The 27,876-nt window shown below is 38.1% G+C and overlaps 1 protein-coding gene across 3 annotated transcripts; it reads right to left on the reverse strand.

Annotated features, from left to right (window-relative positions):
- Positions 1-1,536: 1,536 nt before the first annotated feature.
- On the reverse strand, positions 1,537-27,745 carry LOC18429780 (keratinocyte-associated-like protein). Of its 3 annotated transcripts, XR_002280205.2 has the most exons (6): positions 27,700-27,745; positions 20,739-20,905; positions 18,687-18,738; positions 18,525-18,591; positions 17,103-17,216; positions 1,537-1,933 (listed from the first exon to the last, which is right to left on the reverse strand). XR_002280205.2 is itself a non-coding variant. In XM_006839063.4 (5 exons), exons 2-5 carry the CDS (start codon positions 20,892-20,894, stop codon positions 1,843-1,845), a joined length of 366 nt encoding a protein of 121 aa, XP_006839126.2. In that variant the 5' UTR covers positions 20,895-20,905; positions 27,700-27,745; the 3' UTR covers positions 1,537-1,842. The 3 variants fall into 3 exon arrangements, 2 of the variants coding, with proteins under 2 accessions (XP_006839126.2, XP_088705678.1); XM_006839063.4 differs by lacking the exon at positions 17,103-17,216; XM_088849552.1 differs by lacking the exon at positions 17,103-17,216 and having other exon boundaries at positions 20,739-20,936.
- Between the last annotated feature and the right edge of the window lie 131 nt (positions 27,746-27,876).

The raw sequence follows: 27,876 nt of genomic DNA on the forward strand, positions 1-27,876 counted from the left end.
AGATCGAGCAAATTTATAAAATCTTGAAAATTTACTGTCCAAAATGCGTTACAAGATCCAATATTTTCAAAAAATTGAAATCCTTTATTAAAACCTTTTTTTTTCTCATCATGATGTTGAGATGATCAATTTAAGGATATTTAGGCATCAAAATAACCTCTTTTAGTAAAAATTTTGAGGTGGACTCTAATTTAATTGTTTAGAGCCTCGGCTTTATATAAATTTTTTCCTATATATAGAAACACACACATGGCACTTCTAACGTTTGCTTCTCTCCTTCATGCCGGAAATATTTATTTTTTTAGGGAAAAATTTATATAAGGTTAACACCTTAAAATATAGAATTAAGGTACACCTCTAAAATCCTTTGAAATAGGTTATTTTGATGTTGATAATCTCAAAATCAAGATGTATAGATCTACAGAAAAAAAGAGATTTTAAGTCCTAAAAAAATAACACATTATCTAGACCGTCTATTTTCAAAAATTTTATATATTTATAGATCTGCTTGATTCGAACCATATTTGAACACCAAAATTGCATCGATAACAGTTTTAAGGAGCACATCAATTTGATCGTTTAATGTTGCAACCTCATGCAAACCACACCCTTGTCTTATTTTTAAATCTAAGCTTGCACTGTTGAAAGAAACTAAGAAAGAAAGTAAGATTAAAAAAGAGAAACTTTGTTATTTAAGAATCCACTCCGAATTTCTATCTTTTTTAATACATTTTTGACTAAATTGCCTTTAATTCAGGCATTAAAGATCCAAAGTATAGGTTTGTTGAAAACAAAAATTAAACTTCGGAATATGAATGTTCGAAGTCCAAGAAACCTTTGAGCTTGAAGATCAAACTTTTAAAATCTGACAAATTTTTTTTGTGGGGTGGAGTGGGGGTGTTTAAATAATGGAAGGGGACATGCACAGTTTTTCTGGAAAATAAATAAATAAATTGTACCATTGGAGAGAGAGGCTACGGTACACGAGAGAGAAGTTAGAGTAAAAAAAAATAGAAATACAGAAAGCGACCTGGTTTCTATGCGCCCAGCCTGCATATTGTAGAAATGCAGGCGCAATAACTATATTTTTTAAATATAATTTGATCGTAAATTTTAGAATTATATAATCTTTAACATAGAGATCATGAATATGAAAAAAAAAAAAAAAAAATGAAAGTTACAAATAATAATTATATTAAATGAAAATGAAAATTGAAAACTAGAAATAATAATTATGTTAAGATAGTATTTGTACAGTTAGTTACACTTGTTTTTAGATGGACAGCTTATTTTCATCCATCTTTAAGATGGATGCTTTATACCTCTAGACCGCATATTGTAGAAATGTGGTCCAGCCAACATAAAACAAATTGCAAAAATGAATTAGCAGAAACAAGAATGATATCTGTTTTAATAACAGTGTAATCATTATATTCTTTCAGTTAATGGTATGGCAAGTATTTCAACAACTTCATACGCAATTAAATCCAACATAACGATAGTAAGGGTCATCCCATCATTTTGACACACAGGAAATGTTGAAATCCAATTGGAAAAGGCCTAAACCTTGAATTATCAAAACGTCTCCCCACAATTTTCGTAAAAGAAAAGGAAAAAGAAAACAGAGTTAGGGTCAAATGTCTCTCCACCCATTTCAACACCCATGTCATTAACAAATTCAAAATTTCCCATAAAGCCCACAATTTTACTACATATGGAAATAAGTATATTGACTCTTGTACTCTTTAAAAATCATCATCACCCGAGCCTTGTCCCGATTATTTGGATTCGGCTATTTGAACACTTTGGAAATAAACTAAGTCGGAATTTTCCATTGATTATTCAGTGCCTCTTGACTTTAGACTCAGTTTTCCCATGAACCATTCCAGATAACTTATTTATCTCATAGAGGAGTCCAGCAGAGAACAGGAAGCTGCATAAAGGGACAACAACTGGAATAAATGGGCTAGTTTGATTAAACTTACAATCACAAAAACACTATGGAAATAGTTATTGAAATAGTATAAAAACACTACGGATCAACAGCAAGCAATTGACGTAATGATAAGCTGGTACCTGAAGTAAAGTTCATAGGCCATGTTATTCATTCCTTTCTGAAACATCGTTATCTCATGGCTAACTAGAATTAGTGAAAGAAGTGCACATCAAATGGAGACAAACATAGACATGTAGAAAAATAATGTTCAGAAAAACTAAATAAGAAGTGGATCCTCCCCCTCATTGAGGAAGGCTTTTCTAACTGTCAACTTTTCAGGGGACTCTGGTGTGCCATTAGCACCTTCACTGACATGATGAAACATGGCATACATTCAAGGAAATGGCACCCCTCCATGTTCTATGCATTTCTCATGGAAACTTATGCGTCCTATGGACCCATCTAGTAACACCAAAGAGTTACCTAACAACAACCGCGAACCATAAATGACTTAAGAAACAACCCAATAGTTTTGGTGGAAGGGCTTTGGCCTTGGTACTCCGTGTGTACCTGCAACCATGCATGCTAGAATGTAGATCCATAGAGTCCCAATTGTGACAACTGAATTATGTTTTATCTAGCCCCAATGCCAGAAGGGCCTATGTACCAAATGGAGGCACATCAAAATTGAGCTTTAGGCAGCTAATTGAGCAGGTACAAAGTAGCATTGAATATACAGCTGCAAGATGAGTTACACACTGTTGCCCTCCACTCTAGAACCAAATGCGAAGCTCATATACCAGGCAATTCCTTATAAGAATTTATGAGATCCTTTTGCTCATAACCTTGAGGTTTTGTCCATAAGATTCTTAAAAACTGATCAAACTAGAGTTCCCCCCATCACCTTCCCAAGTACCTTTTGACTTTTTTGGTGGAAAGGTACCCACATTGAGTGACCCATAAAATTGACAACTGAGAATGGCATCATTCAATCCACACAGAGAATATCTAAAGTAGAACACTAGAACAAGTTAGTGAAAGCACCGTGAAGTATCAACTGGCAACTATATGTGTGGTGTCCCTGCACATCAAATATATAGTCAAGAATTCAAGGCCCCTTGTGTTGGGGCCCTCTCGCACGAATGCGGATATGTGCTGCGGAAACAAGATATATGGAACACAAAAATATGCCCAAAGTCGATGTGTGTGTTTGAGTGGGAAAACAATCAATAAAGCAAATAAAGAAATAAATCTTACTGGCACCGGATTTACGTGGTTAACCTTTTCAGGCTATGTCCATAGGAGAAAGATCAAATCTACTATAAACTTCACAAGTTACAATGGTCTTCCAAGAAACAAGCTTTCTTGGTCTCTCTACTTTCTTCTAGAGACTTTCTCTCTCTAGGTTTTCTTCTTTGAGGATCTTCTCACTCAGAGGCTTCTTTTCTTTCTAAAAGCTTTCTCTCTCTAAAAGAAAATGATTTCTCTTTTTCTCTTCTTCTCCCTTTAGGGGAAGGATAACTTTCTCTCTCTTCTTCTTCTTCTCAACAAAAGAAGGCTCTTTGTATTTTTCTCAATACACCAAGTAAGAGTCAACCACCGATACAAAGAGTCTCCCACGTTTTTCCTTTTGTATATAGGCCAAGGGATGACCACCATATTTGAAAGTTTATCCCATAATCTCCTAAAAAGTAGTCCATCTCTATCTGCTCTTTTGGAAAGAGAGAAGAGGAATATCTCCTTTGTGTGGGATGGTGACTTGGTCAACAAGTCACCCCTTTTTCCACTTTCTCACATTGCCCATTTAACTAGGAAATTCCATTGGTGCCCTCACAACATGGGACAGGACACCCAACCATCTCCCCCTCTAGTCCCAGGGGGGAGGTTCAGCTTTGCAGATCAACTGGGTGCTAGAAAGCACCCATGCCTGCCATGCTTCTGCATAGCTCTTGTTTATCTCTAGCTAAAACCTTGGTCATCATATCCGACGTATTCTAATCAATATGGATCTTCTCTAGCTATAGTGACTTCTTCTCTAGAACATCTCGAATCCAATGGTAACACACATCAATGTGCTTTGTCCTATCATTCTTGCTCAAGCCCAGTTCCCGGAGGAATCGCTTCATCCATATCATCTCCTTGCAGGCTTTGGTGACTGCGATGTTCTCTGCCTCTGTGGTCAACAGAGCTACACACTTCTGCAATTTGGACTGCCATGAAACAGGTCCCCCTGCAAAAGTAAACAGGCATCCCGAGGTTGACTTCCTAGAGCCTACATCTCCAGCTATGTCAATATCTATGTACCCTTGCAACACAGGTTTACCTCCCCCAAAGCACAAACATACTTTAGATGTTCCACTGAGATATCTGAATATCCACTTGATTGCTGCCCAATATTCCTTGCCAGGATTGGTGATAAATCTGTTCACTACACCAACTGCGTGTGCGATAGTGTACATTAAACTTCCTACAGTCGAATCGTAGGGAACTTTCTGCGTTTCTTCCTCTCATTCTTATTTGAAGGAGTCTGCTTGGCACTTAACTTGAAATGACTTCCAAGTGGGGAACCGACATGTTTTCCTCCCTTCGAGCATTTCTTCAATGTACCTTTCTTGTGACAGCCATAGCTTCTCAGCCCGTCTCATGGATACATACATCAAGGACATCAAACCCCTTCGCGGTCCACCTGGCGAAGGATGGAGCCAAAGCTCATGAGGAAGGCTAGCATTGGCATGCTACTTTTTTGCATATTGCAAGCCAACTACTACGCAACATTTTTTTTTTCTTTTCTGTAAAGTGACTATGGAATCTATAAGGGGACCTTTTTAACCCCATTTTGTATAGGGCCGGAGGGCCTATTCTTTTTTGTAGAGAGTCCCGTCTACCAGGGGACTCTCTTTAACTCTGCATTGTAATCCCATTTTGTTCAGTAATATAATTGTTAACACTTCAAAAAAAAAAAAAAACCCATAGCTTCTCAGCCTTCCTGTCATGAGAGATCTTCATGCCCAAGATCTATTGAGCTTGACCTAAGTCCTTCATGGCAAAGGCATTGCTCAATTCTTCTTTCAACCTGTCAATCTTGTTAATGTCTTGTCCGACAAATAGCATGTCATCAACATATAGTAAAAGAATTATGAAGTTATCGTCGAAGAACTTCTTGACAAATCACAATGGTCTGAAGTTGTCCTCTTGTACCCATGAAAGTGTCGAACTTCTTGTACCATTGCCTTGGGGCTTGTTTCAGCCCATATATACTCTTTTCCAGCTTGCAAACCATGTGTTCCTTTCCTTTTACCTTAAATCCTTCTGGCTGCTCCATATAGATCTCTTCCTCCAAATCAACATGGGACAAAGGCAGTCTTGACATCTAGCTGCTCTATCTCTAGATTCAAGCTTGCAGCCAAGCCTAACACTATACGGATTGATGACATTTTCACCACGGGAAAAAAGATTTCATCAAAGTTGATACCCTTTTTCTGCCCAAAACCTTTCACAACCAATCTGGCCTTGTATCTTGGCTGTGAGCTTTTCTCTTCGGTCTTTATTCTGAAGACCCACTTGTTTTTCAATGCCTTCTTGCCTTTAGGCAACTTTACCAAGTCATAGGTGTGGTTCTCATGCAAGGACTCCATCCCTTCTTGCATAGATTTAACCCACTCCTCATTTTGTTCGTCAGCTTGAGCTTCCTGGTAGCTTTCTTGTTCACCCCCTTCAGTGTACAAGAATACTCTCATGCAGGGTATCTCGTAGAGGCTTTATGTCCCCTAGAGGACCTTATCAGTTCAACTGTAGGTGGAACTTCTTGAACAGGTTGCTCCCCCTGTTCCACATCACCCAGAACTGGCATGTCTAACTCTTGGGACCCATCCTCTTGTTGCATTTCTCCCCGGTCTTCATGTACCACGGTAGGAGGAACTATGACCGGTTCTGAACCATTGGAGATCAGTGGCTTTCTGACTTCTTCACGTCTTCAATAGTAAGGTCTTCCTAAAAGACCACATCCCTACTCCTGATCACCTTCTTGTTCTCAAGATCCCATAGCCTATAGCCGAACTCTTCATCGAAGTATCCTAAGAAGATGCATAGGAGTGCTTTCTCATCCAACTTGGATTTGTGTTCCTTGGGCACGTGCACCAATGCCTTGCATCAGAACACCCTTAAGTGTGAATAAGAGATCTTTTCCGGTACAAACTCTCTCTGGGATATCACCATCCAGAGGAAATGATGGGGATCGATTTATTAGGTAGCATGTTGTGAGGACTGCTTCAACCCAATACGGCTTTGGTAAATTGGCAGCGGATAGCATGCTCTTAATTCTTTCCATAATGGTTCAATTCATTCTTTCTGCTACACCATTATGTTGGGGGGTATATGGCACTGTCTTTCGTGCCTTATGCCATACTTGACACACAGCTTTTGAAAGCATTTGAGGCGTACTCTCCCTCATTGTCTGATCTGAGACACTTCAGCAACTTGCCTGTCTCCCTTTCCACCTTAGCATGGAAATTCTAAAAGATCTCAAACACCTGATCATTCGATTTCATCAAGTACACCTACACCTTTCTTGAAGCATCATCGATAAAGGTGACGAAGTATGATCAGCAACAAGCAACTTGACACCAGATCCAGGATTTTCGTATCTTTAGAGCTCTTACTGGAAAAAGAGACTCTATGTTGTTTTCCTAGCAAACAGTGGTCACATGGGGTTAGAGATGTATTCTTGACATTAGGAAGAATCTGCTTCTTTGCAAGGATTTGCATTTCTTTCTCACTCATATAGCCAAGACGCATGTACCATAGATCTTGTGAGGATTCTTCCAGGGCAGCATTAACTCCGCCATTGGAGACTTGCACCTGTGTTCTATATAGTGAACAACACTTCTTGTCCTTTGCTATGACAATAGATCCCTTTGTCAGCTTCCAATGTCCCTTACCGATAACTGAGTGGTACCCTTCATCATCTAAACACCCTCCTGAGATGAGGTTCAGACAGATATCTATACGTGCCTGACGTCTTTTAGCACATGCTTCATCCCAACATCAGTCTCGATGTGTACATCTCCCTTACCGACAATCTTTGAGGAACCATTGTTCCCCATCTTTACGAAGCCAAACTTTCATGCTCTGTAAGCTAAATAGTGTCGATGTGGGTTAATATGAACAATCCTCCGGTATCTACAACCCAGTCAGAGTTGCATGAACTTGATGCAATATTGATGCATCCATCACCACTATTTCCAACCACACCAACAGCTGCGTCACTATAGTGGTTTGCATGCCATCATCCTTGGCATTATCCTCATTCCACTCTTTCTTGAGCTTCCGGCAATCTTTCTTTAAGTGCCCTTTTTTGCCACATTGATAACACGTGACTCCCTTTCTCGACTTCGATCTAGCTTTATCCTTAGATCGGTTTTGGCCCCTTGTTTTGGACCTTCCTTGATTTGTGACAAGAGCTTGTGAGTTTGATGTGTTGGAGGATCTTCTTCTCGTCTCCTCATTCAGCAGGCTGCTAGTAACCTGACTCATGGTTACTATCGAATCAGGTGCTGAGTTACTCACTGACTACCAAGGTCTCGCAACTGTCCGTAGTGAACCGAGCAAAAATAAAGCTTGTAGCTCATCTTCTAGGAACAACTTCATCGTTGCGAGTTGGTTAAAAATGCTTTGCACCTCATTCAGGTGCTCTGCAACAGATCCCCTGTCCCTAAACTTCATGTTCACAAACTTCTGGATCAAGAACATCTTATTTTCAGCGGTCTTCCTCTCGTACAAGTCATGTAGCTTACTCCATAATGACTTGGCGGATGTTTCCGTCAATACATGGTGGAACACATTTTCTTCCAACCATTGTTGGATGGTTTCAAGAGTCTTTCGGTCCAGTCTCTTCCACTCATTGTCTGTCATACCTTCAAGCTTGTGTTCTACCCCTTCAATGGGTGTGTACAAGTCTTTACAGTATAACAGAGCTTCCATCTTTGGCTTCTAGATGATCCAGTTATTCCTGTTGAGCGATATCATCCTGCTCTCAATACTGGAATCCATCTTAAATCACACACACTGGCTATCCTTCGTGCGTTACAGTTAGCGCTTGATCGTTTCGGTTAATTGCCGCCCAATCGTTGTGCTGCCCGATCATTACTGCCGCCCTTTCGCTACTGTCGCTCGATCACTACTGCCACCCGATTGTTGTGTCGTGCGATCGTTACTACTGCCCAACTGCTATTGTCGCTTGATCGCTACTGTCACCCGATCGTTGTGCTGTCCGATTATTACTTCCGCCCGATCGCTACTGCTGCTTGATCGCTACTGTCGACCGATCGCTACTGTCGCCCGATTGTTACTGCCAACCGATCGCTACTTACGCTCGATCACTACTGCAGCTCGATTGCTACTGCCGCTCGATCGCTACTGCTGCCCGATCGTCAGTCAAGCCTTTGCAAAAAAAATTTCACAAAATTTCGACAAAGCTTCCGCATGCGGGTTTGAATCTCAAAAAATACCCCCAAGCCCAATTAATCGAAAGTCAAGTCAGGGCAAAGCCCGAAGCAATGACTAAGATTAAATGAGAGGATGTTTTTTCTTTCTTACTCATCCTACAACCGCTAGGTTCTCTATATCGAAAAACAGTGATAGAGAGGACCAAGCGGCGAGGGAAAACGTGCTTTGACACCACTTATTAGGCTCACCCAGTCGAGCCCTCTCACTAAATGCGGATATGTGCTGCGGAAACAGGATATATGGAACACAAAAATATGCCCAAAGTCGATGAGTGTTTTTGAGTGGGAAAACAAGCAATAAAGCAAATAAAGAAATAAATCTTATTGGCACCGGATTTATGTGGTTCACCTTTTCAAGTTATGTCCACAGGAGAAAGAGATCAAATCCACTACAAACTTCACAGGTTACAATGGTCTTCCAAGAAACAACCTTTCTTGGACTCTCTACTTTCTTCTAGAGACTTTCTCTCTCTAGGTTTTCTTCTCTGAAGATCTTCTCACTCAAAAGCTTTTTTTCTTTCTAGATGCTTTCTCTCTCTAAAAGAAAAGGATATCTCGTTCTTTTGGAAGTGTATCAACCTCCTAAAAGGTAATCCATCTCTATCTCCTCTTTTGGAATGGGATAAGAGGAATATCTCCCCATACCAAAACCATATGTGGGATCCTATTTGTGTGGGATGGTGATTTGGTCAAGAAGTCACCCCTTTTCCACTTTCCCACATTGCCCATTTAACAAGGACAATTCCATTGGTGCCCTCCCAACATGGGACGGGACACCCAACACCTTGCCTATGCAGAAGATGATACGTGAGTGCCATGCCAAGAATTGCCAACTAGCCAAGCATAACTTCAGCCAGTGAAACTAGAATAATGTAGAGAAAGGAACTCAACATTCTCACTAAGCTTAAACCACTAGTTCACACCTCCAAATCAGTTAAATCAAACTCTGTGACAAGGGTGAAATCCTCCTGTAGGATACACAGTAGTCGATAAAGCTCTAAGGAATTCAAGCACTTGGTGCAGTGGTTCTGGCTTGTAGGCCTGCAACACAATATTTAGTTTCAAATCCCATCGCTAACTTACAAAAAAGACATTTATGAAGCTCCTAGAACTTCATATCCCTCGCTATCAAAAGAATTCTACATCCCTCAAAGAGTCAAAGTGTCCTATGAAATTGAAGAATGAGGACACCATGCAGTGGTATCACTCAAAAGTCGTGCTTGACCGACACACCTAGGCCACTTGCTAAACTTTTTAAGTATTGGAGATATAATTAGTTCGAAACATAATCTGACTCCCATCTTCCAAGGTTTACCCACATTGAGAAGTTGAATCAACCAATCACATACAACTTTACAGTCTGAGATACTCTAAAGGACCTATCCAACTCCTGGAAACTCATGTCCTTAGGTACTGCCATACCACTCATCAGTTAACCTCCTTGATGAACCCCCCAGATCCACCCCTAACCACCAGTGACATCTGAGGGTAATCTCAACTCCAGCTTTGAGTAACCTCCATTCCTAAGTTGATCAAACAAGTGTATTAAGTCCCAAAACTCTAAAACCTAAACCCTAAACAATCAAAAAGGAAATAATCAGATGGGTGGGCTCAATCTTCTCTCAAACTTCTCATTTATGACATGCACCTCTTACACGTGTACTCTTTCTTCCTCCCAAATTTTGCCAAATGATTCAATACCTTCTTGAACTGAAAGACACTTTACAAACAAAAGTTCTCTGACTCAGTACCCAATGAGACTCATTCCCTGCCTATTTCTAGGGATCGATTTTGTGAAATGTTTTCACCCTTTGGCCCCACACCAGCTTGCTCTCCCATATCTCCAAAACCTAGCATATGCCTATACTTCTATTGCCTCCAATGGTTGATTGACAAGTCCACAGTAGTATAGAGAAGTATATGTCACATCTAGGTATGCCACTAGACCAGGTGCTGGCACTGGGGGCCATAAACCTTACAAGAGGCCATAGCTTTGTTGAAATTAACTCTGGTCAAGGTAGTGCTTGGGATGCATCTAATCCAGGTCTACACCTGCCATCCCTTTCACTAACTTTGCACTCAGAGGATCTCAAAATGCTCCCTTCATTATTTGGTGGAACAAAGTGAAGGGGAGCAGGAACAGGGAAGGTACAACAGGCAAGGTGCAAGGGCACATGTGGCATGTCAATAGACTCAATACCTGTTTTGCTCCCAAGCCCCTAACAGAAGTCTTTGCAATTGCAGGCATAGGAGATACAGGCTACTACTCCCTATCAAATCAATGAACTTCGGTCTAGGCTACTCCCTATCAAATCAATGAACTTTGGTCCGCTCCAACAATCTCCATACCCTTTTCTAGAGCATCACATGAACTCCATCCATGAGACATTGGTCAATCATTTCTGCAACAGCAGCAGAGTATTCCTCATCATCTACTATGATACAAGTGCCTGCCCACTTAGGAACAAGCTTGGAAGAGGTGGCCTGCAAAGGTAAAGCCAAAGCTAACAAGCTAGTACTTGTATCTAGAAATGGCAATAGGTATCCCATGGCTAGCAAATAGCAACCTACCGATGCCAAAAGTAGATTTAGGCACAGCTGTAGCTGGCTGAGAGCCAAAGGCATTTGACGGCAGACTTGGAAAGCCACCTGCAGACGCTTTATGCCCAATCATTCCATGTAGCACTTGCATCCTCTGTCTTACTGCAGCTGCTAGCACAAAGTTAGTTGATGCCTTTTCCTTGGATACCGTCATTGCTTCTCCAGGAAAAGAAGTTCATGACCCCTGGGCCTTCTACCTCCCATGCGGCATTGCTCCATCAGGCTTTCGCCCGTTGCGGATCCTATCAACTTGTTCCATGAACAAGAATAAGAAATTGGGCATGGGAAAAAATCATGTCTTGTCTTTCCATCACATGTGAAAAGATGAGGATAATAAGTTGTTGCGAGCTGGAACCGTAGTTACCACTCACCAAGGGTGGGAGAGGGCTGGGAGTGGGACAAGGAGTGAATGATCGCCCCTTGCTAAGAGTTCCCCAGTCAAGGCCGATTGGGGGTGTTATATAAAATAAAATTGAACTTATAATTTTTTTTTTAAAATATATTCCATATTATTATATATAAAGACATATTACAAATATACAACATTCGTTGAGTCATGAGAAAGGTTGAGATCGGCACATGTTCACTAGAAAATGCAACAAGGTTTAACATGATTTACTCATGTTCCGTTTCATGATAAAGAAGAATTGGGCTAAAATAGGGAACAATAGCTAAAAGGAAATGCAAGTATGAATCCATATGGAATTTTAACATTTAAATCTGACAACTCGAAACAAGATTAAGTTTATTCCAAGACACTCTAAATGCTTTCCAAACAAATAGATAAATCAATAAAAGATAGTGTATGTGTGCGATCATATATACTTCTGGTACGAACACAACTCTCAAATAGAAGAATCCACGTTACATTGTTTCCCAAACATCATGTGAGAGAATCTGAAATGGTTTTCAAATACTCCTATAGGATATATTGGAGAGTGTGCTAGAGTCAGCATTTTTCTTTGAAATGTATGGTAGGTAGGAATGGAACGTAAGATGTCACATTGTGGCTTAGCCCTTGACCAACCATGCCTCGAGCTCACTTCTAACTTCAAAAAAACTTAATAATCGACTTGGACTAAGAAAGGATTTTGATGCTGAAGTTCTCTTTCAGATCTGATCTATAATGAGAATGTTCCCCCTCCTTTGAAACCCAAAATTATTGATGCATCATGTCAGTCCCATAATGGGGTCCACCAAAGAAGAGGGGAACCTTTTTCTCAACAAAATCTGTCAAGAGTTCCAATTCTCTTGAAAAAAAACATCCGTCAAGAGTTCCCAAGAAATGAACATTCCCAAGTGAATGGACATGTGTTCCCACTCCCATAACGCAAAAACCATGTTCCGTTAACCGGAATGCAACCTTTGATGGAAGAACCCAGTAACTGCGCAATGAGTTAAACTTGACTATACCCCACATTTCCAAAATGAGGAATGCAAAGACTTTGCACACTTCCGGCAAAGTGGAGCAAGGCTTAACAAGGTGGGTAGCATCTAGGGATATGGAAAGAGGTATTTCCTGTAGATGTGGGGAGCTTGGTTGTGGGTGGCAATCCCCCTCAGAATCACGCTCCAGCGATCCCGAAGATTGCTATCTTATAAGTATCCCGATCCCTGATGAATAGGGAGATTGATTGCTTTGGAACGGGGATCATGATCACACTCAAAATGGGACACAGTCATGGATTAACGAGATCTCCATCCTAGGACAAGTTTCAAATGTTTTTGAAATTTGAACCCAACGTCTTTGATTTTATGCTTTTGATGTAAATGAGTTTTTTTTTTTTTTTTACAATTTTTAAAATTTTAAGTTTGGGGTGATTTTGGCTTTCTAGTTTTCTTTAGGGTTATTTTCATCTTTTTGGGTTGTAGAGATTTTAGGGGTAGAATTGGAAGCTTTTTTTTAACATGATGGGTCTAGATTTGACTACACCGTCTCAAGGAACAAGTTTTGGTTTTTTTTTTCTTCTATAAATATGTAACTATTAAACCAAAAAAGACAAAGTGAAGAAAAAAGAGTTTGCTTTTGGATTTTGTGACGACACCTTTTTGGGGTCGACTCCCTTGCAACCCTTGAGAGAGGGTATAATATCTCACATATGTATTTTTCGATTTCTTTATTTATTTCCCTCTTCCCTGCATCAATTGTTATCAAAGCTTCTCTGTACATAGTGGTATCAAAGCCTAAAGACCCATATACCATGATACCACAATGAAGCATCTACAGATGTAGTTATGGAGCGTATGGATCAATTGGATCAAATATTTGAGAGACTCAAAAAAGACTTGGTAGACTGTACTGGCAGACTAGACTAGTACACCAATTTTCCGTACTAGTTCTACAAGATCTACTCAGCAAATTACAATCCAGGGAACAAGGCTGCAAAGAGTTGGAAAATAAAAAATTGATCACCAATTCAAGCTTTGGTTACACAACACAAAAGGCTCCAGAAATTGATCTAGTTGTAAGGGATTAAAAACGAACGGTGGAAACCACAAAAAATTTTGATACCGTAAGAAAATTTGCTGGATTAAGTCCAACAATCAAAAGTCCGACAAGGGAAAGGTGAAAGTATCAAGTTGCAATATAGTGAAGAAAAAATGAAAGAAAATTTATGAAATCCATAAGCTTGAGTTTGAGCTTCTTCCAATCCCAAGAGAATGATGGAATGAGTTTTTTTTTTTTTTTTAAATTTACTATTTTTTAGATTTTAGGTGTGGGGTTATTTTGAGTTTCTAGTTTTCTTTAGGGTTATTTTTACCTTTTTTTGGTTGTAGAGATTTAAGGGGTAGAATCAATTTTTTTTTATTTTATGAAGCGTTAGGATTTGATTAGGATTTCTTAGGGGAACAAGTAGGTTTCCTTTTCTTCTATAAATATGTTAACCATTAGGCTAGAAAAGACAGAGTGAAGTGAAGAGAGTTTGTTTTAGATCTTGTGAAGAGATCTTTTTGGGGGTGGACTCCCTTGCAGCCCCTGATAGAGGGTATAATCTCTCATTTATTTATTTTTATCTTTTATTTCCTAATTTTATTTATTTCTTGCTTCTTGACAATTTTGTAGCTAAGGACCACCTGTAAATGATTTATGTTTTTGTTTTCACAGGCACAGCTTGCGTAGGTGGTTGAAACAAGAGATCCGACTTGGAATCACACAAGTCGGCTTTGCTCGGAGGGCTCCCTGATCCTGGATAGTTCAAAAGAGGGGAACTGCGACAGTTGTCCAGAACATGGCGGCGGTTCTCACTTTATTGAATCACTCTGCTAGGGAATGGCTATTCTTAACTTCAGTTCTTATCATGACCCTCCAATTTCATTTTTCTCAAATTTTTATGGCACTTTCAGACTATAGATTTCTCATTGTACATGTGCAGATAATCATAAAAAATGGATTATACATTTCTCAATTTATATATATATATATATATATATATATATATATATATATATATATATCAGTGTTCCTCAAGCAATTCCATATACATAAAGTACATATATCAAGCCGCTCCCAGGCCTGCTCCTTGAATAACACTACCAGGTGCTTCCAAGGTAGGAAGCTTCAGCCACAGGTCAATCCCAAGCTCCCATTCTAGCTCTGGCTTCCGCACCCGTTCCACATTTCCACATGTAGTAAAGCATCCCCCCCACTCCCTAAGGTAGAACCAAACAAAGAACAAAGAGGCAATTTTCAGACATGCTTAATTGGTTGATAGAAGGTATGGTGAGTTGTGGCCCACCTCCCATAAAAGTTGGAAAATTGGATGGTGCCTTTTGAAATAGGGTCTGTGGGAACAAGATTATTTCCGATCACATAAGGTGGGTAGAAAGACACAAAGGGCTTCCCTTGAAGCTACTTTTAGACCACAAGAAACAGCTCAAATTTTCAATAGGAGGGCTACCCTTATAAAGGAGATTTTTTTGTTATTTTTTTTCTTTTTTGGGGTTGGGTTTTTTTTGTGCCTTTTTTTGGGTGGGGGGGCTGGGTTGGTTTGGGGGTGGGGGTTGCGGAGGTAGATAATGTGTAGGCATATTTCCAAATCAAGGGAAGCATGAATCATTTAAAATACATATATTGCTCACAACCATAGAAGCCTATATTTAACTTTCTTAAGAGGTGAATAGGACGAAACACAGGAGCTTTATATGTCAAAGTTAGGTACCTTGTCACACCCCAAGAATTTACAATACCAATATTCCTGAGATGTGACAGTCAAAACATATATACATATCTTGATAGGACAAATTTACAGTGGCGAATTCTTACAAGGTAACAAAAGAAAGTTTAAGCACAACTACAATATCTTTCAAGGTTGATCTTGACGAGCACTCAAAATGAAACCGCAGTTATCTTGAAAAAATGTTTACCATAATTTGATGAGTTTGGCTACTCAGTAAGTGATCATCATAATCCTAAAAATAATCATGATTGAAAGATATCAATATTTTAAAAAAGGAGATCTATTAACAGAAATGCATTAACAGTTTCACTTTAAAAAAAAAATGCATAATTAAGTATAATTCAAATAATTGAAATGTGTATAACATTTTAATAGCAATGCATAATTCAAAAGATTTCACAAATTACCCTACTGGCGTCCCAAGTAGGTCACCTATATACCCCATCAGCGTCCTGATGAGTCCACTTAATCCCTATCGGCGTCCCAGATAGGTCCACTTAATCCCTGCAAGTCCACTTATATCTCACCGACATACCGGATGAGTCCACTTAATCCCTACCGGCGTCCCAGATAGGTCCACTTATACCTCACCAGCGAACCGGATGAGTCCACTTGCATACTTAAAGTATTTCTACATCTCTTTAAACATTCGAAAGCAACAATATCATGTACTCAACATATCACTGAAATCATTAATATGAATTTCACTAAAACCATTAATAACAGTCACTTTCAATAACATTTCAAAAATAACCAATCAAATATTTTGGGCTCAAATTTAGAAAGGTAGCAGTTCGTAAAGACATTCTAGCATAATTGCCAATCTAATATGTATAGAAAAACTCTTATAGAAATTCAAGAATACGGATTTATCACAATTTATGGGATGTCAATTCGTAAATAAATATTTCACAACAATGCTATAATCAATTGCAAAAATATCAATTTTCAGTTAATAAGGCAGTCATTTGCACATGAAATTCGCAATGTCTAACTATTCAAAACAGTAGAAAGAAATCTCACAATTTTACTAAAAGCAGAAATATCACATTTATTTCTAATAATTTGATAGTATCTAAAATTTTCTAACAATAGACAAGAAAAATAAATAAATTTATTTTTCTAAGAATTTACAGCATTTAAAATTTCTAACATAGATAAAATATCACAATTTTTATTAAAAAGGTTATTTTTCAAGATAATGAGGTCGCGTGCGCATAAAATTTATCGCGCCTAAAATTCATAATAATAAGCAGAAGTAATTATTTCATTTCATTTTTAAAAAGAACGGATTATTTTTCAAGATAATGAAGTCACTGGTACACAAAACTTATAAAATAAAGATCCTGGACGAAAATATCACTATTTATTAAAAACAAACTATTTTTCAGGAAGACGATGTCACTTACACATAAAACTAATTAAATAAAGATATTGGATAGAAATATCACTATTCTATTGAAAACTGGCTATTTTTCAGAAGAATGCGATCACTTACACAAAATATTTGAGAGGGAGCTTCCGATAAAAATTTGGCTAGAGAGAGGAGTTCACTGTGTTTCGACCAGAGAGAGAAAAATCTCAGAAGTTTTCTAAGGTAGGAGTCCTCACCTCTCCGAATTTAAATTCTACTAACATATTATTTTATTCTTTTATTACGTTACAAGTGTGAGCGTTAACTTACGCTTTAAACGCCTAAAGCCCACGTCCTTTAGTGGACGTGGCAAGAGCAAGGAAGCAACAAAGCTTTTAAACCAAAAGCTTTTAAAAGTAGTGATGGTCCCTAAGGACCATCATGTTCAAACGAATCATCATGTATTAAAAGTTTCTTTTCATCTTCTTCTTCTTTTTTTTTTTTTTTGAAATTTCAGGATTATTACATACCTATACTCTCAATTCATGAAAATTGATTCCTCTTCTCAAAAGATTGTATCCCAAGTCCAAGCACAATCCAATCAAGTCTTTGCAATCCCAACCTTTCCCAAAATCAATTTAGAGCTGTAACAGAAAGAACCTAAAATGACCACTTTTAGAGGCAAATATCTGATTCTCAATCTATACTGCAACTAATGCACAAGAGTGATATGTAGTTATGTACAGTTAACAACTAACACAGGTTTGACTGCAACAAGGCACCAAGTCCATGATCACGTTGCCAGGAAAAGGAGACAAGAACCTTAGGAATAAACATTAGTTCCTCTCTGTCTCAAGGAACATTAACCCTTCTAGGTTCAGCTCAATTCCTCTCTGTCTCAAGGAACATTAACCCTTCTAGGTTCAGTTTCTGCAATCGACATATGACAGGAGAATGCAACAGCATGCAATGACAACAAGATACAGCTGTAAGGTCATGTGAAACGCATAGAAACTCATATATAGCACAAAAAGGAAAGGTACTATAAAAACGCAAAAAGGACAGACACGCATGCATGCACACATCACACACACACACAGACTTATATGATTATGAAGGGAAAAAATGAAGAATTTCAAGTCCTAAAAAACCTCTAATTGAGAGTGTTCCAACATTAAAAAACCCTCCAATTGATCATCTCGACCTCAAGATGTATGAATACGAAGGGAAAAAACAGAAGAATTTCAAGACCTAGAAATAGTGCATCTTGGAACAAATTATCTGGACCGTCTTATTTTCAAGATTTTCTAGTGTTTATAGATCTACTTGTTTTGTACCAATTTTGAACTTTTAAATTCATAACTAGGGATGAAATACATTTTCATGCCATCATATGGTTTCCGACAGGGGAACTACATCTCCATGCAAAATATAAAGGTGTGCCTTACTTCTACAATATAAGGAGGGTGCCTCTTATATAAACCTCAACCTTTAATAATTATTGACTTCAAGTTAAAAACGTTAAAAAATAATATGTTAATGCTTCATTTAGATTAAATATTTTAATAATTAATTTTTATCCAATTTCTCAAAAACAAGAAATTTTGCGAGGTTAACCTGAGTTATGTGCATAAATGCACAATATACAAATGCAAAAATTGTACCGCCAAATACAACACATCCATGGCAAATTACCATAAATGCAAGAAATATGGACGTTTGTGGGGGAAACAGGTTTTTATTAGCTACACATAACATACTGTCAGAAATATCACACACCAATTGCGAAACATAGGTCCACAATATGGCAAATGAAGAGGAAATAATGGAGCCAGAATTTTATGTCCCATAATGTTAACTAGTAAAACTCTTTGGTAAAAGACGTAGGGTAATATAATCAAGATCATGATACTCTCAAAAAGGCAAGGAGCTCTAAATAATGCTATTCATACCACGTTGTAATACAGACACGATGAACAGTGCCAGCAGCAAGTAGAGCAACAGATTCCGCTAGGAGTACTGTGGACAGTGAAGGGTACCAAGTGAGAAAACTGAGCAAATGTCATGGTATGACTCAAAATGACAAAAACTAAGCAATATAACAGTGCACTTACCAGTACCCCACCCAGTTCTCATGCCACACAACTCTTGAAAGTTCCCAATAAACTACAGGAAGAAATATGCAAGTTAGTTGACTGCAACCCACCATAATTGATATATTAAACAAGACCTTTCGATAGTGGCCTATCTCCATAATTGATATATTCTTTTTGATAATTCACTCCATATTCAATACTGTATGCATGCAAAATAAAATCATCAATCCATGATTTGGAAGGACAAGGCCCATTGGCTAACAGGAAAATTATACCAAGTAGTGCAAGCTACAAGGCTTAGGCCCTGTTTGGACCGCCCAACAACTCCACTAAGAAAGATAGTTATTTGGAAATATGTGAAAACTTTTTTTCATTTTTTTTTGGGGGGCAAATTTGGGAAGGATTTGCCAGCATATTCTACGTAAGTGGACTGACCAAAGTCACTAAGCTGCATCGTTTGTCACCACTAATGATGGAGGGAGAATGACATTAATTTTAATTGGTATGTTCCAAGTTTCCAACAGAGCCTTGATGAGCTATACATGCAACTACAACTCATGTCCATTCTCAGAAGCTGTATGAACTTCCCCCTATAAGGAGACAGCAAGGATCTGGACTTTTTTTATTAATTACATAGCACTATTTGTTTATTGCTTTAAATTTGTAAGATAAGGAGATCTTAGAAATTACTTTTCTCACTTTCTATTAACATATTAATTACTTGTAGTTTTTCTACACTTATCTTAAATCACACAGCAAAGAGTTGCTTTGCTGAAATAACCAGATAAGGAAATATTTTCTTTTCAAATCTCTGAAATCGCCTGTTAGGGAGATATTGTTTTTCTATTTTATTTTCTTGGCAGAGGTCCTGTTTTTTTCTAAACTGCTTTGCATTTTATTATTTTTTGAATTCCCTAGTATATTCAACTTTCAAAGCTTTTTATTATCTATTTCGTTTTTGTAAGCATAGCACAATTCTTGGTAAAATTATTTGACCTTGGGCTAACCAGGAGATCCGAAAATAAAAACAAACTATGTAATCACTTGATTACAATTAGATTCATAAATATGGTCCACAATTAGATTCACCTAATTCTTTTGTACAGTATCGTATCAGTTTTAAACTAGTATTGCCAACCATTTGCTATGTCAAAAGGACTCAGATAGAAGAATCTGTGTCTGACTTGGATCTAAAGAAACTGACTCACCTACCTATATTTACCAAGTGCAGTACGACACGTCCATGCGATGCAGACATGTCTATATATATTTGTATAAAAAATTAATCTGAGATTCTAATAATAAAATTAACTTATAAAAATAGAACACGTTGATCTAAATCAAATACACGCTTGTCCAAATCATAAGACACATGCGCTCATGCGTGCCTCACAAAACAAGCATGTGTGTCACAAAATGCAATTACCCTAGTCTTACAATGACATGCATGTCTTGTTTGTCCAGTCTATGGATTCAAGCTGTACACATAGCAGCCAACACTCTGCAATTCCAAAAAATGGAAATATCCACACATGCATGTTAACGTAGATATCAGGGGTCCATACACATATCTTGTGTGTTGATAGGTAAGCCTAGTATGTTGGCATGTCAGATTCTCCCAAATGCATGCGACACATAAGTCATTATTACATAGACTTTCAGTAATATTAGAAGAATGAAAAATAGATAAGGGATTAGCAAATTGCTCCATAACCTCTTCCTACTGTTAAAAATGGAAAATTGACTATATCAAACACATCCATAAATGCTCGCTAATTTTGGCAAACTTGTGGATCTGAGTATAAAATTTGAGTCCATAAATATGTATGGAGCTACTCTTAGACAGAAAGAAGACATGAAAGAAACAAGCAACATACAATTCGTCGAATAAAAGCTAAAAGTAAGAACTAAGAATTCGTAGTCACAGTACAGAAATAATTCGTAGTCACAAGACAGAAAATATGATGAAGGCTCTAAGACCGCCAAGAAATGTTGAAACAAAAACATAAAGTAAACAAGCAGCCAAATTGGACTCGATAAATTCAAGAAAGAGAATACTAAAGAACTCACAGTTAGCAAGACGAGGAACATAAGAGAGCTTATAAGACCACCAAGGATTGTAAATAACTCGGTAGATGCCAGTTTTCCTCGATACATCTCTTGAAGGGAGAGCATCAAGATGAACAGAAGGAACGAATATAGCATAGAGTTTCCTGTACCAGCCATTGAACTACAAGCTGCACCAGATCATGATCCTTGTATGAATTTCTATAATATAACCATGACCATAAGAAAGCACAAGAATGATAACAAGTCAGACCTCTAGTTGTTATTTCGACAAATATGAAAAAACAAATCAAGCCAGAATTGAAGCAAGGGCTAATACTCAGCATTGCATATTCCAGGAGCATCTTTTTTTGGAATAGTGCGTATTGTGAGAAGGGCTCTCCATGAGATGTCTTACCACAACACTGCTCCACCAAGTAAGCAGAACGTCGCTGTTCTGATGAGGCCAGGTGCAGTAGTTATGGTTGACCAGCCCCCAGGATCATAAATTTAAATTCGGTATGATTCATTAGAAAAGAACTAAAATATGAAATGGGCCAAGAAAGAGAATATAGGCAGCTCTAACATGTCTATGTATATTCTCTAATACATTAAATTACATTATATAAAAGCAAATGTGCAACTTTTTGGTTATCTTTTAGCAATCAACATTACAAAAAGCAGGCAGCACAATCTAATTCACAACAGTGAAATGAAACGGTACTAGAAACTGAGCAGTGTTTCCATAATCCACATGTGCAATACATAAGTAAATACATAAGATGCCAATAACTATAAAAAAGACAAGAAAGGTCTTCAACGTGTTCTCCAGAAACACCATATTTTAACATCATAACTCAAGTATATCCCCAATTTCTTATTTATTTGATTATTTCTTTAAAAAAAACCATTATTTAGTTTTTTCTTTTTCAAGTAATCTCTTTCTAAGTCCAGCGCGTTTCACCCTTAGACTCCCCAGTGGCCATTCCACTATACGAATGGACACAACTTAACATGTCATTGACACAACAACGAGGGTATGAGACTGGTCCATACCCCACAACCACAACTAATTGTAATTGCAAGGACACTTCCCTGCCTTTAAAGTTTCAAACAGAAACGCACTCATGTTGAGCAATTCAATTTTCTATCATCAAGTTTCAGTAGTCAACTATAAAATGCAATCAGATTCATGTCGAGGATTAAGTTTCACATCTGTGCATCTGTCAACAGTGAGAAATGAATTAACCCTGTAATCAAACTTTCACACATTGGCTCAATCATTGCCAACCATGTTCCAATAACAACTAGTAGTACCAAAATTACTTATTGAAGGACCCAAAATGGAAATCACAACAGGACCCAATGGCTCATAAAATGCCATGTTGGGCCCAAGGGGCAATTAAAGGTACATAATTAATCGTGTTTTATTTGACGCTTTCTCCCACATGATTGTTCCCACATCACGTGTGACAGGACCAAGGGGACTTGGTTCCCTACCTGAGTGAAATACATGACCTAGGGTCAGAAAGAAAAGATTTGGGGTAAGATTGGGGGGCTCCAACTCAAATAAGTGGGGACAATGAAGTCTAAATAAGCTAAGGTAGGAGGAAGGGTTTGTTATGATGGGGGCAATAAGTAGAACTACATCTAGATGATTATGGAGGTTGAAGTTGCTGGAAAATTGAAGGTCCAGTGAAAATGATTGATGAATTTGAAGGGAATGAGGTGAAGATTACGGCTAATTGGTTTAGAGGGATAGTTCATGGGTCTGGGAAGGTAGTGGGCTATGTTGTTAACACTTGGGAAGGGTCAATTTGATGGGGATAAATTTGGTTGTAGGGAGTCTTGGGCAGAGGTATATGCCACATAAGAGGGAAATAAGAAGGCTCTAACTTGTCGGGGGACCCTCTCAATCTTAAGCTACAAGGAATCCCCTTGAGTCGAAGTAATCACTCCTCCAAAGATGGCTCACACCACCAAAAGAACTCAATTTTATTTATCAACTTCAATTTCAAATGAATTGGCGAAGGCCTACATTGGCAAATACCGAAAGTTCCAAGTTCTATTCATCCTGTACTTGGATTCTCTTAAAGCATACAAAACAAATCCCTAAAGATTCTAGGATATTATCCAACAAGATTTATAATCCAACTAGGATTGGAATCTTACTTTTTAGAAACCGAATAACATCATTATCATCATCATCAAAGCCTTTTCCCAACTATTTGAGGTTCCACCCCACAAATTCTGGTCGGCCGTTTTGCTCTATCAAGGGTCATACTCTCAGTGAGGTATAAGCCCCCATACAAGGACTAAAACCAAAAACTAACTACAATAAAGACTCAACAATAACATGAGTGCAATTTCTCACTTTAAGGAAAGTAAATTTGTCGCTGATTTTTCCAGCAGACTTTTGACCAAGATTTGAAGCCTAAAACATCCAAATTAGGGAAAAATCACAAAAATAGAAGCTGTAAACCTAGGAGAGATCTTCAATTTGAGTTTGGGATAACCAAAATGAATATTTAAGTGAAAAGTTATGGCTCCTGGTCTGAATCATCTCCCCAATTTGCAGAAGACTCGCCCTTTGAATTTTGAAGTGAGTTTTAGTGGGTCCCAACTTAAAACCTTTGTTTTCTTTAGCCCTTTCCAAAATCATGCTCAACAATTTAAAGAAAAGCATATTAACTTTCTTGTTAACAACCCTTCAAAGAAAAGGACTTGCTTGCTAACACCTAAAGTACAGCATCAATACATATTGATAGAGGAATAGGAACAAACACATCCCACTCTCTCCATTTTGAAACCTTACTGCTATACACATTCCGCATGCCATCTTTCTTAGGAGTGTAGAAGGTAAGTTCTAGGCACGAATGCCACAGACTCTCACAAACAGAGCCTCGTCCAGCAATTCTTCAACTTGCCAACAAAGCTTTGAATGCTTTGTGGGACTCATGTGGCAAGTTAGACCATTTCCTTAGATTCATACAGATTAATCGAGACAGCAGAACGCCTTAGCAACAGAACAATTTACAAAGGACCTGTAAGTCTTTCACGTACTTGCCCTTTGCGTAGATTAGCACTCTCTCCTAGCAGGCCAATTTGTTAGAGAGACAAACCTATATAAGGGAGTTGAGATACCTTTAGCCTTGACCAAGAGAGAAAGGTTCGTGCTCCATGGTGCACAGACGCATGCACAAACCAGTGTTTTAAAATGCGGGATGCGGCCTTGATGCGGTGGGGGCCAATGCTGCGTTGCGGCTAGATGCGGCTCAGATGCGGGTGCATCGCGATGATGTGCATCGCGATGATGCGGTCAATAAATATAAAAAAATTCTAAAAAATCTAAAAAAATAAGTTAATGCATAGAAAAAAATATGAAGGTGATATATGTGATAGTAGGTATTTTAGTTTAATGATTAACTTCAAAACTATTAGCTGTTGGAGATTCTGTATCAAGTTATCCACTATCCCCTGATAGAAATTAGAAACTTGAAACCAGCTTCATAAAGCATTCAACAATCAACAACCATACGCACAAATTTGCACCATAAGCACAACCATCAACAACCGTAAGTACAACCATAAGCACAAAATAGTGATATCACAAAATACAAACCAAAAGTCAAGCTCAAGAAGAGTTAATAGTTAATAACTTAATTCAATTATCCATTTTGAAAGTCAATTTTGAAATTTGAACTTCATTTTTTCAAATATCAATCTGACAAGTCATCTTGAGAGTCGTCATGCGCATCATCAATATCATCCTCGACGGCCTCCATGTATTCTTCTTCATCGGTCTCCTCTGAGTCAGCTTCCTCCTCGACCTCTGAAGCTAATGTGCGAGTGCAACTAGACTCAGCAGCTCCTCTACTCCTTTGTGCTCTAGTGTGAGGTCGATCTTGTTCAATTAGAAGAGTTCTTATATGTTGTGAAGTGCTTGGTCCAAGTGTAGAGACTGCTTTCACTGCCAAGTACTTGAACATGTTTATCACATTTCTCAATTTTTCAAATCATCATCATCATCATCTTAGCTTTTTCCCAATTAATTGAGGTCGGCCGTATGAATCTTGGTTCTCCATTTTGCTCTATTATAGGCCACATCCTCAGTGAGGCCATAAGTCCTCATATCTTTTCGGACAACTTCCAACCACGTCCTTTTGGGCCTACCCCTTGCTCTTTTCAGTCCTTCCACTTGAAGTCTTGAACTCACTCGCACCTCCTAACAGGTGTTGTAGTTGATCAACGCCACACCTGGCCAGCCCACCTAAGTCTATTCTCTCTCATTTTATCGCCTATTGGTGTCACGCCTAAATTCTCTCAAATAGATTCATTTCGAATTTTATCCCTACTTGTCTTGCCACTCGTCCATCTCAACATCCTCATCTCCGCTACACTCATTCTATGAGTATATTGTTTTTTGTCATCCAAATATTCTGCCCTATAAAGCAAAGTTGGTCTCACTGTTATCCTATATAACTTGTCCTTCAACCTCATTTGTATGTGGCGATCATATAAAATTCCAGTTGCAGATCTCCACTTCGCCCACCCAGCTCTAATTTTGTGTGCGACATCTTCATCGATCTCTCAATTTTCTTGGATTATCGACCAAATATATTGAAAGTGTGATCTTTTTAGTACTTCCTGGCCACCAATCTTAACTACTTCCTTGTCTCTACTCCTATTATTACTAAACTTGCACTCCATATACTCTGTTTTACTCCGACTAATTTTAAAACTTTTGGATTTTAGAACATCCCTCCAAAGTTCTAACTTTGTGTTGACATCGTTTCAGGTCTCATCAATCAAAACTATGTCATCTATGAACAACCTGCACCACGGTACCATTTTCCAATTTTTTAAATAACCTTAAAATATAAAATTATAAACACAAACATATAGTGCTCCTCAAGCAACCCAATATACATATGGTACATATATCAAACCACATCCAGGTCCATTTCCTAAACAATGGTCCCAGATGCTTTCAAGATAGGGAGGTTGAGCCATGAGTTGAACCCAGGCTCCTACTTCTGCTCATGCAGCCACCCATAACAACTATGTTAGACCCATTTGGGTTGAAATGGCTGAACTCAAAGCCAACTCCCAAGGAACAACTTGCTTTGATACCAAAATAGGTAGGGGTATGGGGTTCAGCTCCTCCACAAGTGTGACACATGAGTTGGGCTTGGAAAAAAGGATATGGGGCAGAATTAGGAATCCTAATTTGAATAGGATTGGGTAGGATTGAAGCTAAGCTGACAACAAAGATTTATTATGATTGGGCCATTACCTAAGATTAGATTTACAGTGTTTTATGGAGGTTGAAGTTATTTTAAAAATTGCAGGTCCAACAAGGACAATTGATGGATTCAAAGGGAATAAGGCGAGATCAGGGATAATTTAGATTGGGAAGGCTTAAGGTGTAGGTCATGGGTTGTGGACGGTGGTACAATATGTTGTGAGGGCTACATGCATATTTATAGAAACAACTCAATATTTATAATGAACTTCAAATTCGAATGAATTGGAAAAGGCCTACATAGGTATTTATAGAGAGTTCTTGTACTCTTAAAAGCATGAAGAAAAACTCCTAAAGACTCTAGGAAATTATCCAACTCAAAAGGTTTTCAAACCAACTAGGATTGGAACTTACATTTAAGAAACCCAATAACATAAAGAAACCACAAACAAAATCCAATTACAATAAAGGACTCAGTAATCAAAGAAAGAAACTTAACATTCTAGAGAAAAATATATCAATCTCTGATTTTCCCAGAAAATAAATGACCACATTGAAGTTTGAAACAACCAAATTACGAGAAAATAATGGCAACAAAGGCTGTAGAGAGATCTTCGATTTGAATTTTAGACCACCCAAATGGGCATCCGTGTGAAAATTTATGCCACTGTAAAGTGATTTCAATCCACGCGTTACAAGATCAAGATGCGTGGTTCCTTCAAAGCATTGGAATGCACTACCAAGCTTCCTAAGATCAGGAAATTCTACTTTAGCATACTTGACCAGCTATATTTCTCTTAAAGACAATAGCTTTAAGGATGTACAGATTAAATCCATAAATACCACACATACACAGACATGGTAGAACCTGTTAAGCCAGCAAGGCATGGCCATAATTTTCTTCCAAAGCCTGAAACACATTTATAAGGCAATCCCCTTTCAAATATTACCAACATTGTCAGTTCCATCAGAGTTTGGATTGTCATTGGTGCCATACAGTAGGTATCTGAGATATGCCCAACCTCCTATAGCAGCATTTACAATTAGAAACATTGTGAATCCTATCTGACTTTGTCCCTCACTATTTTCATGGAGACTAAATAATCATATTTGCAAGAAGTGAACAAGATTCATGGAAAAAAAAAATGATGTGACTGTGATTTCATGGAAACTTCCATACAATCTTTAGAATGGAAGGTATATAGTAATAATTCTACTTCTTCAATAAGCCTGTGATATCTCAGTGCCTTTGATCAATAATTTCCCTAACATTGGATCCAAATTGCAATATCCTTAAGGGCATCAGTAAGCCCGCTTTTTGGAGTCCAATTATACAATGTGCTTAGAAAAATCAGAACTACTGGTTTCAAAGTATCTAGGAAGTGTTAAGATTCATCACTATATAACCATAGTTGAATACAGCAACCAGAACCTCCATTAATAGCAGAAGTCAACCTCAGCACCTTTGATACCACTGCATTTTCTCATTTCCCCCATATTTGTGACTCTAAAATCTAAGGGGAAAATATCATTCCTTGAAATCTGAAAGTTAGGCTCTGGTTTTTCTAACTGTAAACGAAATTATAAAGCAAAAGAACAGCGTGCTATTATTGCAGAAAAATAAAAACAAAGAGTAGAAAGAAAAAAATAGTAAAAGGCAGCAGATTAGAGAAAAGTTCACCTAGAAAAACGAAAATGAAAATATCACATAAATCTCATGAAATCCGATCGAAAACACACCTTGAATTTGCAAATGCCGAAGACAGAGCAAGTTAGGGTTTGAGAATGCTGACTGCGAGAGGACCAGGAAGCTCCAAATGGCGGATGCGGTCAGTGTAAGGGCCAGGCCCGTTTCAAAGTAAGGAACGGTAGGGACAGTAAGGCGTTGAAGGTGATCTATTCGTCTTAGAGTTGCCC

The sequence above is a fragment of the Amborella trichopoda genome, chromosome 10, assembly GCF_054954075.1.
Source record: "Amborella trichopoda isolate Santa Cruz 75 chromosome 10, AtrichopodaSantaCruz75HAP2 v2.0, whole genome shotgun sequence".
Classification (NCBI taxonomy): domain Eukaryota; kingdom Viridiplantae; phylum Streptophyta; class Magnoliopsida; order Amborellales; family Amborellaceae; genus Amborella; species Amborella trichopoda.

What these genes read in the sequence shown, in the direction of transcription:
- LOC18429780 (XM_006839063.4), bottom strand. Translation starts at nt 20,894, where the DNA reads ATGGCTGGTACAGGAAACTCTATGCTATATTCGTTCCTTCTGTTCATC. An exon ending in GAGAACTGGGTGGGGTACTG is followed by an intron (nt 18,592 to 18,686) that starts GTAAGTGCACTG and finishes CACTGTCCACAG; the next exon opens with TACTCCTAGCGGAATCTGTT. An exon ending in CGTGTCTGTATTACAACGTG is followed by an intron (nt 1,934 to 18,524) that starts GTATGAATAGCA and finishes CCCTTTATGCAG; the next exon opens with CTTCCTGTTCTCTGCTGGAC.